This window comes from Rissa tridactyla, chromosome 1 (assembly GCF_028500815.1).
Source record: "Rissa tridactyla isolate bRisTri1 chromosome 1, bRisTri1.patW.cur.20221130, whole genome shotgun sequence".
Taxonomy (NCBI): domain Eukaryota; kingdom Metazoa; phylum Chordata; class Aves; order Charadriiformes; family Laridae; genus Rissa; species Rissa tridactyla.
In genome coordinates this window covers 3,254,431-3,272,012 of record NC_071466.1, presented here as the reverse complement: position 1 = coordinate 3,272,012, position 17,582 = coordinate 3,254,431, and the positions used below count along the sequence as shown (strand labels likewise).

Sequence of the window (17,582 nt, the reverse complement as noted above, 5' to 3'; positions counted from 1 at the left end):
AACAATTTCAATTGCAACCTTCTCCCTCTTTCCTATCCCTCTGCTATTTGGCAGCATTTATAGGGCAAATCCCATCCATGCAGTGTGATTTCACACACCACACCTCATCCAGTGCAACGGGAGGCTGCTACAGAAACTGTTGCCTGCTCCTCACTTCTCAAGTGCAGTAACTGGGTTTAGCTCTCACCGTGCCCTTTCAGGCTCCTTGCATCACAGCGCATCTTGCTTTTTGGTCCCCGGGTGCTCTGTTTGGATTTGGCCATAAGTATTCAGTGAAACTGGTACCAGTCGGGGAAAAGACTGTGTTTTGCGTGATATAGCCCAGCCCAGCAGTGCAAACAATCTTGTGAGTGAAGTTTTCATGGCTGATAGACTTCCTGTTATTCTTGCATTTTAATATCGCCATTGAGGAGGGCTGACGTTGCTGCTGGCTGGTTTCAACTTAGCCAGAATGAACCTGTTGTCAGATGGAATATTCATATTAGGGGGCTATCCATTAAAACATCATTATGCATAGGAAAATGAGTGATTTTCTCCTTAATAGGGAGCTATAGTAAGCTCTTTTTTTAAATTTATCTATTAAAAAACAACAATAACTCCAAAATAAAAACTTCATTGCAAAGATTAAATTAATTTTGGTGGCTGAGATGAAACCTGGTTCTGACTGTTCAGTCTGCAGGCTGTAGGCTAGCTTTTTTTAAACCGTTTTGATTTTTAATTTACCTGGAAACTTCTCCAAAGTGCTTTTTTTCCCACCTCCCCCCTTATCTTGCTTATTGTTTCTATGACTGCATAAAGAACATTCTTTTTTCTCTGGCACCTAATTTTTGTTGGTAATTGGATTCTATGTTAAGGCCCTGTTTTCAGATAGGTGTGTGCCTCAGTTGCCGTACCAAGGACTGGATTAATTGACACAAGCTTTCTTAGTAGCCTTCAGATTACATCAGTTATTAGGTGGGTAATTTTAACCTTAAAAACTTGCACGAGTGAATGTCTAAGGTCAGTGGTTAGTCAGTCATCTTGTGAGAAAGCACAGGCAAAGGGCTTGTTTTGTTCACTGGTCTTTGTGCACCTAAGTAACCAGTGAAACAGAGCTGTAGTTACAGTAACAAGGTTGGTGGCTGAAAAGCAGGGGGGCTGCAGTGACAAATGAGAGTGATTTAGGTGAGTAAGGAATGATTTTGTTTCCCACAGCTACTTGCTTACACAGTTAATCATGTCTGAGAATGATGGAGTGCCTTTTGCAATGTTCTGCGTGACCTCGGTTTTACGTTGGGCTACAGGCAAAGTGGCTCTGGTGAAGCTGAGATCAGTGGGGCAAAGATGACGTAAAATGTTGCCCTCCCGATTTGGCTCAACCTGTACCACAAAGCTGTATTGTGCACCCTCCTGTAGAGTAAAAGTGCCACCACCAGTGTCGTGAGCAGTTGGCTGTGACAATGCTTTAGAGCAGATCAAAATGATGCATAAAAGAGGGCAGCCTGTTAATCCATGGGTTCCTAATTTTACAAATGTAGTGGAGGAAAATCAGTCTGTCAGTGATGGTGGCTGTCCTTGCTCAATTAGCTCATCATCTTGACTCAAATGAGGAGTGAGAGTGGGGTCTCTTAAACTCACAGCGATGCAACAGATACTGACTAACGGATTCCCATAATGATGGGATAAAAATTACAAGAGAAGTCGTGTGGACAGGCTTTGAAACGAACCTTTTCCAAAGTTTCTTCAGAAACTGTCAAGTGAGAGTCTTCCAACTGGTGTCCAAGACTGAAACCGCTCTACAAAATGTCTTAATGATAACTTAACAGAGTGAGCATTAGTCTAAGTAAGTATTTGAATGCAAATCCATTTGTTATTTGTATATATACCAATATTGCTGTTTGTAACATGAATTTCTTTGCATCAACACTGCTAGGCCTTTAGTAAAGTCCTCTTGTTAGAAAACTTGCACTAGCAAAGAGTCAGCACTCCGCTGTGTAAACGGCGGCTTAGTGTGCTTTGCTTTCGTACAGAAAAGATTATCTAACCAAGGTGCAGGAAGTGTGTCACTTCCCAGTAGCCACTGATAGGAAATACTTGTTAATGAGTCGCGCTGTTTTGCACACTTCCATTCTTGAGTGGTACAATTTCCAGGACACAGTCCTAACTAAAAAGTACCCAAGTACTTGCTAAATAGTAGGAGAGCAAGGAAGCAGGGTAGAGGTAGGATAGTTCCCCTGAAGTCTGCAATATATAAACTTGTCAACACCTCTACATTGGGAACATTGTAACTTTGATTTGCTTAAGGATAAAATTTGCTTAAACCAAACCCAGTATGTTTAACAACAGGTTTGGTTTTTTTTTTTTTTAATCAATTCCACAGCACTACTCTTTGACCATCCATGTCAAGGGAATTAATGTAGAAAACATCCTAAAAGTCCAGTGAAGACTTTGTGAATACCTGCCTAGGAAGAAAAAGTAAAGTAAATCACTAGTTACAATTTACTGAGAGCTATAACTGCTCATGGAATCTGGGATGTTTTTTTAATGAAAAAGGAGGGGAATATAGGGTTAGTTGCCTTTTTGGAGTTACAGTAGCACAGGAAAAATTAGAAACTGGACAGAGATTCCTTTTTCTGATATATTTGTGAAAGTTCCTTTCAGATTTCTCATATCTACAAGCATCTAAGTGAATAAAAGCCTAAGATGAATCAGGGAGAAGTATATTCCAAGCACAGTCTGTATGGGGGAATTCTGCTACTTCAGCCTTTTCGTCTTCATGTTTTTCTTTTTTTTTTCTTGCTTTGTTTTGCCTTTCTGGTTTGTTTGTTTGTTTACTTATTTATTTTTTCCCAAGGACTTCCTAGTACATAACGAGTATTTTAGTTTGACTTCCATCAAGAAACAATGCTTGTTGGCCTAATGCAGTGAATGCCAAGTCTCAGGCTAGAATAGGTATATTTTTTGGAAGAATGGGGCAAGGGAAGAAAAGAAAAGGAGAGTAATTCATGGGGATTCAGCAGCTCCTGGCTATATGCAAATGCTCTCTGTGGGACACTGGGGGCGAAAGGAAGAGCAGGTGTGTTTTCCATTCTACAATAAAAGTTTGTGAGAAGGGAATGCAGGTGCTTTTGGCCCCTTCTTACTTTTATCTTCAGTACTGAATCTGTACATTTAAGATGGCAAGTGGGTGGGATGGAAGAGGATGAGCACACCTTTCCTGTAAAATGAAAGGAAGAGATTGGCATCTTAACTGGCTTTTTAAGGAATTAATCAATTACTTGCATTCTGAGTTTTAGGTTGGGGGGGACGGACAATCTTTTAGCTGTTTCTTGTGGAAATTCCTTCCTAGGATTTGAATCTATCTTGTGAGTTGGGAAAACATTCAGAAAGAGCTAGCCACTAAATGCAGAGCTGTGCCAGACAAGCGTATGTGTAGTCAGGAGATAACTTCCCATCAAGTAATTGGTTTGCTGCAAGTCTCTCTTAAACATTTTAGGGTTTTACTTAAATCTCTTTTCAAACAAGACCTAAAACCACTCTCTTAAGCTTGACCCTGTGTGCGTCTAATGCGAATGCTGACATGAAGAATGAGAAAGTGACGATGAGAGATTGGGTCTTGTGAGCCCTCCACACTTCTGCTTTTGGAGGGAGCCTAGTCCCTCTGTAAAGGGAGATGAGAATAATTGTTACACAATAGACAGTGCTCTGCCTTCAGGGGTCTAGAGGATTGAGCCACCTTCATTATTATATTTCAAGTCCCTGATCCTGAGAAAATATTCTTTGTGGTGTAACTCTTGATGAAAAGAACTGGAAGAATGAATTCCTTGCAAGTGGACTATTATTAATTCAAACAATGTGCCTACTGGGGATTAAACCACAACAAAGTGCCAATGGAATGATGTGCAAGAAAATACAACTAGATTTGAAGAACCTCAGAATTTATAATGATGATATTATTATTAATGATGTTATTGATGTTAACTTGCTGGAATCTCTGTAATTTTGAAGCTACTTCAAAATTCAGTTTGAGTAGTGTAAAATAAATGGCGTGGAATCTATAGTTAGTCTGACATGCAGTGGTCACAGGGAAAAGAAAAATTTAGGTGTGTTTCTCTGAGGCTTCTCTTTAATTTATGAACCTCTTATTCCAGAGACCACATCCTCCTGAAACCACTGGCCAAATGATTGTATGCCATAATAGGTATAGAGATTGACACTCTTAGGCACTGCTGCCAACAGCCAAGCCCATGAAACAGATGGCAAGCTGCCATATGTGATTAGAGGGATTAGGCCACAACCAAAGCAAATTATTCTTTTCTCTTCCAATTTTTAGTTGTTAACTTTTATCTTCTTCTTTCTGTTTTAACATTTTGCTCTCTTGTCCAGAGTAAGTTTTGTGTAAAACAAAACAATTGCCTGTATAATCTTCAAAGTGATGAGGGTCTTGATTCTTACCAAATGAGTAAAATTATATCACAGGCAGAGCCATGTGGACCAGCAAAGCAGATGTTACTGGAGAAAAGTGGAATTTTTCTCAAGTGCTTGCGTTACTCCAGCTGCATTTCTTCCTTTTCCAGTTGGCTGAAGATCATTCAGTGAGAGTATTTTAAGATTGCAGCCATTTTGCAGGTTAAAAACAACAGTGATCATTTTGGTCCTATTGAGGAAGGCTAAGGTGTGAGCAAGGCTTGTTGTGTATCATATTTTTAATTTTTTCCCCATTGTGGCTGTTTTGAGCAGTTGTCTGGTCCTATAATTGCAGATAAGAAGATGTCTTTCCCTTAACTATATTGTAATGAATATTGCACAGGGGAAGACGTGGGTTTATTACTGGAATGAAATAAAGCATTGCTGTGTTCGTAAGAGCAGCTTCAGTGTTGCCTTATTATACATATTCCCCACTTCTGCAAAGAGCCTTGTTCCACCAAAACCCTCCACAACTAGCTGGATAAGAACTTTGCTACCTCCCACTGATTAAACATACATGTTGGCAAATGCTGTTCTCTAAGTTAATCTCTGGCACTGTTGGAAATATGATATGCTGGGTAGATTTAGCTGTTATCATTTTGAAAATGCTCTGATAACACCTCTTGAAAGAGCAGCTGGATTGGCTACAGATACACATATCTTACTGGATGATCTCTTCCCTCCTGCCCCTTCAAGAATTAGAATGACAACAGGCCTTCTGGTGTTTGTTTTACGTTCAGGTCCTTACCATTGCAGGCAACCATGTTTAAAACTCTCTTGAATGATGACTTAAGTCCCTCTTGAAAGTTAATAGCTTTTCTTTCTTCACTACTCAGAGTGAAATCTGTAATCCTCTGATCTTCTGCACAAATATGTTCATGACTATCTTAAACTACTTGGGCTTGTTCCAACACTGGTATTTAGGTTAATTGGCTGTTCTCCGTTCATGAGATTTGCCTCATGTATTTACCAGAAAAAAATAAATTCTCTAAGCCTAGGACAGTGTTGGGTTATGTGTGACTGTAACACATAAATGTCAGCGGAGAATCAAATTTGCTCAGGACAATGTGATTTTCTTATTTTTTTATTTTTTTTCTCCAAAGCTGTAGCATAGTCAGAGGTACCGTTACTGCCTAATGTGACCTTCCAGGCTCACAGGGGACAATTCTGCAAAGCTCTTGGTGCTCCTAATGTTCTTCTTGGCTTCCTTGCTTCAAAATAAAGGTTTATTTCCTGAGCATGGGTGTAGGACAAACTTAGTTACATCTTTTCTGAGAATGAGTTTCTCTGCAGATCCAAATTGTTACATTACACAATTTTATTTATCTGTCTTCCTCAGCTTCCTGTTGCCTTACGTCTGTACTTCCAACTCATCCCTGTTGCTAGCGCTGAGAGGTTGTAGCAGTGAAGAAATGAAGTTAGGAAAATGTGTAGCTTTCAAATGCATAAACCCAAACCCTCTAGTTTTTAAGAGCCAATAGGTTACTTGTAACTGAATGCTTGATGGGATGAAGATGTATACAGATGAGAGTTGCTGATCAGCCAGGCCTGCAGGTAATGGTTCAATTGCAGGAGCTGGCATGAGTTGGGGTGTGAAAGCAGCCAAAAATGTAGGATTGGCTGTCACCTTCTTCCTCTTGTTAGCAGGCATTGGCTGGAAGACAGATTCTCTGGAGGAAAGGTCTAGCAGCTTAGGTCTACTGTACAAGAAGCACTTGAAAAGTAATTTTGCAATGTAAATTTAGGAGATTATAAGGTTTCTGCATGCAGAAGGAAATCTTGTTGATTGGATGGAACAGCTGACTCCAGGGCTGTGCTGTTTGTTTTCTGATCCTGATGATGAACTTACTGTCAGTCATGGTAAAGTGCTCCAACCTCTTCCCTACCTCTCTCTCGTTACATCCCATATATATACACTGAGTAAAAACTTTAAAATCTAAGCTATGATTGTGGTACCTCTTAATGTGATATCTCATAATGTTTGGAATGCAGTATTTGAATTAAGACTTCTGTACTCCCGAGAAAGCAGCAGTGTGTGGGGGGAACAACTCTCTGTAGGGCAAACAAGTTTGTGGACAAGGTTGTCTTGTGTTCTAGAAAAATGTACAGCTTTACTTAAAGGAATTGAGGTGTATAACTGCCTGAGAAGGTATTGAGAAATTTTATAAGATAAAATTATTGGATGGGTGCCTGGCCTAAAGCACTTGGCAGCTGTAAGTAGCTTAGGAGTGGAGAGGAGAAACTACATCTTGTGTCTTCTTTCTGTTTCTTTTATTGCCAAAACATAGAAGCTTTCATGCATGAGTTAGATAAAACATCATTTCAGATTCGTGTTTATTACAGGGATTAGAAATTTCTTATGAAAGGGGAGATCTTTGTGTGATTTCACTTGAGTTTAAAGTTTAAGAAACAAAAATAATGCTAAATATCCCAAGACTCGCAAATGGTAGTCTACAGCATATGACAGCCTTTCTCCAAAAATCAGTCAACGTGGTATTTCTATCAATTTCCATGATTTAATCAGTCTGACATGGATCTTTGGATTGAACTTGCAGTGGCACCAAACTGTTGAGACCTCTCGGTTCTTTTTTGGCACGTATAGGGCATTTTAAGAAAAAAAGAATAGTCAAAAAATAAATCAGAAGAATTGAACTTGGGGTGGTGGTAGTGGATGACTTCGAGAAAGGGTTTGATTATTTTTAAATATTTTTTTTCACACTTTTTTATTTTTTAATTAGCCTTAGGTTTTATAACAGGTGTTTTCTACTCTAAGCCAGCAGCTTGTAACTTCTGTGTTTGTAATCAGTGCTAACAATCTCTTGCAGAAAGCCAGCCTTGCAGTAACTTGTGTGAGCAGGCCTTGTGAGGTTGGACAAGGACACCACGCACAGAAGGAGGTTTTCTTCTTGTTTATGCAGAGACTAAAAACTGCTCTGGTCTCAGTTTGTGATTGGCATGGTTCCAGTGACTAAAGATTTGTTATCATAGTGAAATGCGATACAATTTGAGCTGTATGGATGATACACATTAAAGGGAGGGGCGGGGGGAGGAAGTCCAGCTGATTATTGCTAGTTTTTTCAACTACTTATCTGGAGAGATCAGGGGCCAGTTTTTCAGGTACTCAGATATGCCTTAGCTGAAGCGTTACGGTTTTGGCTTTGCAGAGGAACCTACTGGGTCTCAGCTGCGCTGCTCGGGACTGGGGATGCTTTTTATCATAACCTAGGGTGGGAGGAAAACCAGCTAATATGATGCCATGTAAATCTGAATACAGGGTGAGTGCAAGTGGATCATAATTCCTATAGGAAGAGCTGGGAGGAGAACGTGCTCCAGTTAAGCCAGAAATAGTAACTATGTTAAACTTAGCAAAACACAGCTTTGTGAACTGTGGTACCATGATATCTTTCAGGAAAAAAGAATGGTTAAGAGCCTGCCAGGGTAGCTGGTATCTTGCACCTGATTGGAAAAAAAAGTGAGAGTGCAAACTTAGTTGGAGAAACAGCTCTACAGGATGATGGTGTCTGGGAAGTTTAGTAGCAGTTACAGCTTGCTGTGGGCTCCCACAGTCTGTGTGGATGTTCAGCCCTTGCAAAGGGTTGTTCAGTTGGGGAGGACTGAAGTTCTGCTTTCACTACCTTTGTTAATTTGAATACTGTGAGATACCAATGAACCCTGCAGCTTGTTTTGTAAATGCTGTCCAATTATTTCTTTTAGATTTTTAAATTAATCTAATAACAATATAATACTTCTTCCCTCAGCTTTCCTTAAATGTAAAGACAAGGACATGGTAAGATATAATTCCCGCAACAGCTTTCTTACAGACTTGATTGATCTGAGGCAAGAAACTTGCTCAATTTGCAAGAAAAATCCTTGACAATTTCAGTTCACAACTGTTCAGGTTTTGTGGTTGCAAGATCAGCTTCTGTGCACGTGCCGTTCGGTCAGCACCCAGGGCGTTTGATTAGCGCTGCGGATGCTGACTGCTCTATCAAATGGCACGAGAAGTTCCACATGGTAGTCAAAACAGATACCCATACCTGTTCATAAGCTGAAGGAGTACTGTTATAGGTCCTCAACAATTTTAGGATTGTTATGTTTGTTGGTAGCCCCATAGTAAGTACTTCTTACTTCTGCCTAATTATAAAACTGTCACTTGCTAAATATAAATAAAGTTACAGATGGCAGGTTGTTTGAGATGCCGTTATATCAACCTTATGGAATAAAAGCACAATGAGAATCATGGAGAAGATAAATCCGGCAGCCAAACATAACCATATGCAGAAGGTTGTTTGGCATTGGGGTTGTTGGGGGGGATAATCATTAACCTGCCTGCAGCTGCCTTCCACATCTGTAAGAAATGTTGTTATCTTTAGAGATGAAGTTTCCCTTTGAGTAGTGCCGATGTCAATATCTTGTTTTAATCTCCTGGTTAAACTCTGTGGCCAGGGGAGCAAGTGCAATGACTCGCTGCATGATTGTAGTGCTCATTAGATCAATACGATATCAGCATCCTGTCTGCTGATGTCAGGTAGTGTCAGACTGCAAGGCCCTAAGGCAGACACACACGTACCTAAAGGATTGTGATGGTAGCTGCCGAATACAGAGACACAGTCAAAAACTACATCTGCTTCTCTTCCGTCTCTCGGCAGGTTTGTCACTAGGGATGCTTCTGGGGCTTACGTTAAATTCAAGCTCTTTATTTCTTTGGCTTCATTAAATCCATGGTGCTGCTACCCTGAGGCACTAAGAGACTCGACTCTAGATGCATCTGACTTCTGCCCCTGCCTCCTCTTTTATTGCTCTGAGGTTTTTTTGAAGAGATTTTTGCCTCGGACAGTTGGGATTGCTTTCTGAGTTAGTAGTCCTCTGCTTATGTAGAGATCTGGAACCATGGCCTATAAAAGAGGCAAAACAGTATTTGAAATTATAGATGCAGTTTGGTTTGGATAAAGCAGTGAGGTTCATGTTACTGCATGACTTCTAGTTCCACATATGCAAGATGGTTATGTAGGAATGATTTTGCGCTAATGCCATATGTTCTGGGCCTCCATGGGATCATATTCCTGGCACAATCATACACTCTTAATGGTAAAATGTTGTGAGTAAAAGTTATGTTTATATCTTGTAAGCTAAACTTCATTACAGCCTATGGTGACCGTAGATACCCTGACTTTCCTTCCCAAAGCAGGGGTTGGTACAGAGGAAAGGGAAATGACTGTAACGGTTCGCTGCCTCTTGATCTCAAGGTAACGAGTCAGAACGAAATAGCAGTTCTGAATCCATCCAGCACCGTAAAGGAACTAGACTTTGAAAACGTAGTACCTGACCCTTCAGTGAGGAGTGTTGTGTGTTTTGCAGGGAAAGAGTATCCTGGTCAGAAGTTTGTTATAGGATTCCCGTTTGGGGGGATTCTGAGGAAATAAACTCTTAAGCCTATTGCTTTTAGCTCTGAGTAGCAAATGAGAAGCTTTTATGAGTGATGCCCATTTTTGTTACCAATAGAAGACAAAATCCTACAGAAAGAGGCGTTGTACCAATTTGAGAACACGATCCCTAAGTCTTGAACTGGAGCACACAAATTCCTCTGACACATTCCCAGCCTCCTCCCATCTCACTGCTGCAACATGTTGCATTTTGCAGCTTTCTGAGAACTTCCTCAAGGGTTTTCCTCCAGGGCTTGTGATGACTGCTGCCTTTCTGATCTCCTGGAAGGGGAAAGGAGTCTTTGAAGACTTGTAGTGGGAAGACAGGCATGGAGAGCAAGGCACGCTGTTTGGTAGGAGTGGAATAGGGTCCAAAAGTTCAATGGCTTGGCCTCATGGGATGATTCTTTTGCTCTGGTTGGTTGGTGACTTGCCAAAGATGGTGTCCTAGAAATGCACTAATGATAAGTAAATCAGCGTGGTGAGCTTGTGAGTTTAGCCCAAGTTGGTTTGGTTTTGTTTTGTTTTTTCATTTTATTTTCCTTTAAGTCTTCTGTCCCTGGAGTTCAGGCAATCTTTCTTTAAATAAATAAAACCCAACTTCTAGCCTTTGTGAACAGAGTTTGTGGATGTAATCCAAGTCTGCGCTGGCAGACGGTGAACACCATGGATGTGTGATGGGCTGCCTCACTCTGTCCACTGCTCTGCTGTGAATCAGGGCTGCAAGCAGCAGCGAATTTTTCTTCAGAGATCCCTGAATCTTGTCTATCTGTATGTGACAGCCATTGATGCAGACTTCTTGTTTTCTCTTGAATATAATGTCCATACTTGTGATTATGTACTTTGTTTCTTGGGATTTTTTTTGTTTGTGAGTTTTTCGTTGTTTTTTTTTTTTTTTTTTCTTTAAAGGAATGTGGTAAGTCTTCTTGGTCCTGTCTGTGTCCCACTCTCCCCCCCCTGCCCCCCGCCAAATTGTTCTGTTGACTTAAAGGACAACTTAAAATGCACTTATTTTAAAATGTATCGTTTGAGTGACACTTGATTCTGTGTTTCAGGGTGTGAGTTGTCATATAGGAAAGGAATATATTTTCATGGCCACCTTGTTCAAGAGACCTGTAAAACAGGTTTGACTTGAAGTGACCATTTGAACTTCACAAAGTAGTTTAATCACACTGAAAAACTTGTTTCTCTTAATTAAAAATGCATACATAATCTACTTCCCTGATCCCCAATATTACAGCTTGTTCTTCCTTGTCTCTTTTTTAGGGGATGTTTTGTTTGTTCTTAAACACTGGATATGCTAGGTCAATGAACTGTTACTTCAGGAAGCAGAGCTGAGAGGACAAGCTGAGAAGACATCATTACGATGGCAAGCAGGAATGCAACACTTTCCCAAAAATCTCTCATCTAGAGAAGCATGCGTATACTCTACTGCAAGAAAGCAACATTTGGGGCTCTTTAAACCATTGACTGTGGCCTGGTCCACCTTTCTCAGTGCCTGCTGAAAGAGACTTTTCTTCCATACCTTTAAAGCAGACTACAAGACTATCCTCAGCAGGATTTAAGATCTTCCTGGACACTTTACCAGCCCCTACACACACAACAAGATGATTGACCTAAGCTTCCTAACAGAGGAGGAACAAGAGGCAATAATGAAGGTGCTGCAACGGGATGCAGAGCTTAAAAGAGCTGAAGAAGAGAGAGTCAGGTAACGAATCTATCACCCTGGCTTGTCTTGGGAAGACCTACACAGTTCATATTCTGAGTTATTCAGAGCATAGGAATAGATAAAAACAGTTGTTGCTGGGGGCCCCATATTCCATGATATATGTAGTTTGGAGATTTTTACTCTGGACTAAATTTAGTATAGTCTGTGGATAAAATGCCTCTACCACACAAATGATTCATTACTGGCCGAAAGACTAACTGTTGATGTGGACCTTACAATTCCCTAAGGGCCAAGCACGCTTGGTACATGTCTGACTTGACATGCATCTGGCTTGGTTTCCTCAGAAAAGGATTCAATTTGCAAGTATCAAAACCTCTGCAAACTGAACTAATGCATAATAAGGGGGGGGGATTTGTTTCAAAAAAGTCACTACTTCCCCGAGCACACAGAAAAGTTAGTATGGATGCAGCCAGCAATATCCCCGAGTGATGAAGTTATACCTCAAATATGTAGAGCGCTGGAGCTGCAGTCCAGAGGAGGTACCGACACTATGCTTCATTGCCAAAAGAAGTCCTTGCAATCTCTGACTAAAACAGAAAATTGCTCCCTGTTTTCCTTGTGGTATCGCAGACAGAGCAGTGTGTTGTTTCTCTGGAGTGTTTTATGTGCTGTGAGGCTTTCCTAGAGCTACTATTAGGGTAACTGCCATGAATAGAGACGTATGCATGGAAAGCAGCATTGCCCAGATGACTTGGCTTTGAGAAAGCCATCTACACAGGTACAAATAGAAGATGAATAGCGGTTTCAGCTAATGCAGATAGCTACCTGCTCAAGAATGAGGATTTTAATACTCAGGCTTTTTTTTTTTTTTTTTTCAGTGTGAAGGAAAGTATCCATTACAGGTACACAAAATGAGAAGTGTCTGAATAATGAAAAAAAGTCCTCAAATGCTGAAAGGTCAAAGTGCTGTAGCACAAATAAATGTGTACGGGTCTCTGAGGCAGGATTTTCTCTCATTGGTTCAGTAGTCTTCTTTAGGATTCTTTCTTATTGTGATGTTCCTCATGAAGACATGTATTTCCTGTTTAAACATCTTAAAATTATTCCAATCATGATGCACTTGTGATGCTTCTCTTCTGCTGATAAATATGTTTTTGACAAATGCCCTCTGTGTAGGCATACCCTACCAGGTCTGAAAGTGCTCAGGGAAAGTAATCGTAGATGTGAGTTTGAATACACTATCTGGGGAAAGGAACCCTTCCTGGAACAGAAAATCAAAAAAGCCGTTCTCAGTTGTGGTCTGAAAGGGCTGTCAACAAATATTTTTGTCTGTATAACCTCACTTTTGCCATTTGTAATTCAAGTTCAAGAGGGTGTGGTGGAAAATGCAAGGGACTGCAGGTTGTAGCAGCCTGTAATCAGCATGTTTGTTTCTACAATATAATGTCTCTTCTGGTTTCGGAATATTATAACTTTGCAGAAGCTGGACGCTTACATCTGAAACTGATTTTTCTGCATCCATGTGGCACATGGAGCTTGCTTTTTATATATTAAAACACAATCTGAATTATATCTCCAGCCAAGGAGATGCAATATTTTAGTTTGAATTCTACAGCCTTCCACACCTGGAAGATTCCAAGAGCTGGGATCAAATGTCATCGTACAAACATCAGAGCATGACACAGTGTTGTTTGTATGTGTATAAAATGGAAGTCTCTTAATGTGATATTTTTTCCTCTAGTAGAAATTCTGAGGTTTGAAGGGTGTTCTAATAACCAGGGCCGTGTTCCTGGAGCGTGGACAAACTGGTAACATGACAAAATCCTCTTTGAGCAACTTCCTAGTGGAATTTTACAGATCACCTGATGGAGTCCCTTCTCTGCTAGCAGCTTCGAATATTGCTTATTTGTAGTAAAACTGTGCGGATTAGACTGGCTAAAGCAGGCAGTATGCTTTATTTCTTGGCTTGAGTGCTGTAATAAGTTTTTGCCTTGTCCTGTAGCTCCTCTTGTGTTGGTCTCAATCAGGCTGATAATTTTAGGAATGGCATGGTTTTGGGAACAGCATGCCTGCTTCTTCTTTGACCTCTGCTGAGGCCTGTCCCAAAGGAAAGGGGATATTGACATTTTCTTCTCATGGGCAAAAGGGCAATGAATAAATATCAGATGACAAGAGGGTGTAATGCAAGGAAATCAAAAGACATTGCATCCTTTTTTATTCCTAGGGCAAGAAGATGCCTTTCTCTGCTTCGTTACCCCAGAAGCTGCTGCCAGCCCTTGAATGGCAGTGTTGCTGAGGAGGGGAAAAAAATGGTATAAAACGGAAGAGCCGAGTGACAGCTTGTCAAGACTAGAAGCTGTTTTTCATCATATTGCTGACTTATGTTGTTGTTGTTGGCTTTATTCCTGTCCAGGAATCTCTGATATACCCTGCTCCGACTGGGTTTCAGGTATTGAACAAACGAGTGGGCTAAGCACATAATAGAATTTACTGGCAGTAGCTTCAGCATAGCCCTTAACCCTTTTTACAGTTGTGTAGTTCAGAATTAACACAGTTTCGGGCCCTTTCTGGAGACAGTAACATGGAACAGAAATGTATCTGCAGTTCTGCATTGTGGTTGGGGGACTCTTGTGTGGTGCAGTGGCTGGCCCCCGGCACCAGCGTGTCTGAGGCAGAAAGCTGTTGTGGTCGCCTTTGTGCCGAGGTTCCCTGCTGTGGCTCTCGGCCCTTCCCAGCAGAACCTCCTGGCAATGCTCTTGTGGGCTGTGCTGGGGATTGTTTGCTCGTTGGGTAAACTGAAGGAGGTTAGTGATAGGGAAGTTCTGATGCGGAGTTGTTTGTGCGGTGGGTGGTGACTGCTGTGTGCCAAACCCCTTTAATACATACATTGGTGCGGCATTGCAAAAAAAGAGAAAGCTGCAGGGGTCTGACGCTGCTGGGTGCTACATACACTTCACCTTTCTCATCGTGTTCAGTGGGAGTATGTGGCTGCTGAAACCCTAGTGTAAATGGCTTTTTTTTATTCTGGTCAGCTTTAACAGATATCTCTTTGGTCACTTTTCAAGGCAGTTTTCCTTATGTTGTAGACTCTCAGAAGGAAGGTGCTTTTTGTGTTGTTTTCTGTTTCTTAGGATGAGATATGTTTCAGGGATTGGGGCGAGTTGAATATTGGCATTGGGGGAACTGGACTTACCACTGTAGTGTAAAAATGACATTCAATGACCGTCACCAGAATACATTCTTAAAATCTTCATAAAATACTTTTCTGTTAGATGTAACAGTTTTGAGGGTGCACTTAACAGAGGCAAGGTTCTTGGTGGAGGTGGTTTTGAATGTGGGTGCCAGTTCAAATTTAAAGGGCTGATTGAAGATAGAAGAGTTCAGAGATGCTGTCTTAGAGTTGCTGTTAAAGCTAACCTTCTCATTTCTGAAAAGAATTACTAATTTTTCCTACTCTGCCTCCAGGGTATTTCTTCCAAATGTTCTAGAAATTTTCAAAATGTGTCCTCAGTATCCACTCAGATGATTGTGGCAGCTTGGTAGTGTCTGCATAGTTTGGTAACTAGGCACCAATTATAACTTCATAATTTTGAAGTATCACCCTTTCTCATTGCCATACAATACCTAGGGACTCTTCCTAAAGCTAAGTCTCCATAAAAATATTCATTTTACTTGGTCTCCACCCCTTTTTCTTATAAACGCCTTAATATGTTATCATTTCCACTATTTCATAATAAAAGTTTGGGCATCTGTAAAAGAATGGAAAACTAACCTGTGGAAGAGGTGTGGCTTACAGGAAAGGCAAGAGCACAGTATGTTTGTATGTGCTCTAAATTCTGTCCTGACCAGTAAATGGAATGGCACTTTGTGTATCTAGTTGAGGTCTCTTAGGCTGGTCATCATCCCTTCTGAACCACGCTGAAGTTTTTTAAAAGCTTGCTTGGGCTCTGGGTCAGGGGTGCCACAAATAACAATAACTTTCCCTAAGTATAGAGCTAAGGATGTGTTAAGATCTTGCAGAGCATCCCCTCTAGCAACAAAATTCTCAGGTTCTTCTCAGGGTAATGATGTTATCCTTAAGCCTTGGTAGATTGAAATTAGTCTAGTAATAAGCAAGCATTACTAATAAGAAAATAAAGCTCACAGTTCTCTTTGTGCTGATTTTAAAAACACGTTAAAAAAAACTCAAACTTGCTTTGTGGCCTATTTTATTCTTGAATTTTTAGGTCATACATTTGTGTCAACAAGGAGCTTGCTTACAATGTGAGCAAAGCTTTTTAAACTCAAAATAACTCTACCCTTAGTGACAAAAAAATCTCAGTACGTTGATTTATTGTAAGACACTAAGAATTGGGTGGCTTGAACTCTTTTGTTGAAAATTCAAACTGAGAGATCCTAGTATCTGCTCTTGTCAAACAGAGAATCTGCTTTCACACGCTGTTCAGACATATAGGAGAAAAAGGAATTAATTGTTATTAATTGAAACTCATGCTATTTCTATAACTAGTTCTGAAATCATATACCTGGTCATACCAGGGACTTCTAATTAACTTTTAATGGGCTTACTTGTTAGTAAGTATAATGTGCGGATGGTCAAAGTGTATTTGTGACAGTGTGTGCTTGGAGATTGCCTTCAGCCAAATCAGGGATGTCCAGTAAGCTCTTTGCATGTGCCCTTTGTTGACTGATTGCTTTCTAGCTGGGCAGCTCAGCTGAAGGAGAAGGAGTTCCATCACACTGAACGACCTGGAGTACTTCCCCAAAGGAGCTTGAGGATAAGATTAGACTTGCCTGCTGCCCCTACTTTCCTTCCTTCCTTTGCTTGGCTTCGTGTAGTGGTTGCATGAGATGAAAGCAGTTGAGAGGCATTTTCCATTGCCAAAGACAGAGGGGACCCAGCATGTCAATTCAGCAACAACCTTTTTTCAAATAAATGAAACTTGGTCTATATTTTTTTTCTTTTTTAGCTTTAGCAGTTTAAATTTTTTTTTTTTGCTTGGTTTAATGTGTTAATGGGGCAGGATTTCTCAGACGTTTGTCAAAAATCAAATTATCAAGTGTCACTCTCAGTTGCTGATTTCTCAGGTGTGTAAGTACCTAAATACATGCAGATGAGAACATTCATCTCTGGGCTGTGAGATGCATCTGTCTGGGTGGAAAAGGATAAGCTCATGTCTTCTGGATTAACTCCCCATTGTGGACATTGCTTAGCACCAAATGTGACTTTCCAAATACAGTGACTGTTCAGGAAATAGAGGAATTTTATTCTCTAGCAAACTGTGCATGCCATTATTTATCCTTTTTAACAAAGCCAACTGACATAAGAAAGGCTGTGGGTTTCATGACGCGGTCGGTTGTTGTTCTCCAGAGATATATTTTAAAAAACAAAGATCTCAAAAAAAAAAAAAGAAACACCTAAAAACCTGTTCTGAGCAAACTCCTTTTTTGCCTGAGTCTCCATTTGTCACTGCAAAGAGGAAAAAAATAAGGGGGGATATATCCTCCAGAGGGCTTTTCTGCCAGGTTCGTCAGACCAAAGTAACAGTGAACTACCTTGTGAAGAGCTGGTAAGAAAAGTAGGACTGTTTTCATCTTAATTGGGTGAGACAAATGGGTTTAAGGAAGAGACCCTACTTACTGGTCTTGGTAACAAACATGGCATTGGACTATACTGGGCTGATACCTTTTCTTCCCAGTGTCAATGGCTAACTTGTTTTAGCAGATGGATTATTTGACTGGATGATGCTTGTTTGGAACAGCTAGTGAAGCAGGGTGGATAGAGCTTATTTTGTATGGTAGAAGAGTGTGCTTAAGGGAAAAAGGAGATAATAGTAAGGCTTTTTAATCTCTAAATTGAGTGCTCAATAAGTATCGTTTTCCCTACAGTACAAAAACTATCTTGGTAAGATGTCTCTATTACATGTTTGTGCCTAGACTGTGCTGTATTGAGTGCCAAACTGAAGCCTTTGTTGTCAGAGTAGATTAGTCTTGATGTGTAGCTCTCCTGAAATCCTGAAGTCCAACCTATTCTTTAGCACAGCGTC

General features: G+C 40.5%; 1 protein-coding gene across 7 annotated transcripts in view; it reads left to right on the top strand.

Moving 5' to 3' along the window:
• Positions 1–17,582, top strand: part of SYTL2 (synaptotagmin like 2) — a 59,742-nt gene that overhangs the window by 4,786 nt on the left and 37,374 nt on the right. For all 7 annotated transcript variants that reach the window (XM_054188865.1, XM_054188869.1, XM_054188867.1 and 4 more), the window contains exon 2: positions 11,136–11,577. In XM_054188865.1, the coding sequence (XP_054044840.1) occupies positions 11,477–11,577 (101 nt within the window). In that variant the 5' untranslated portion in view covers positions 11,136–11,476. The remainder of the gene's footprint in view (positions 1–11,135; positions 11,578–17,582) is intronic.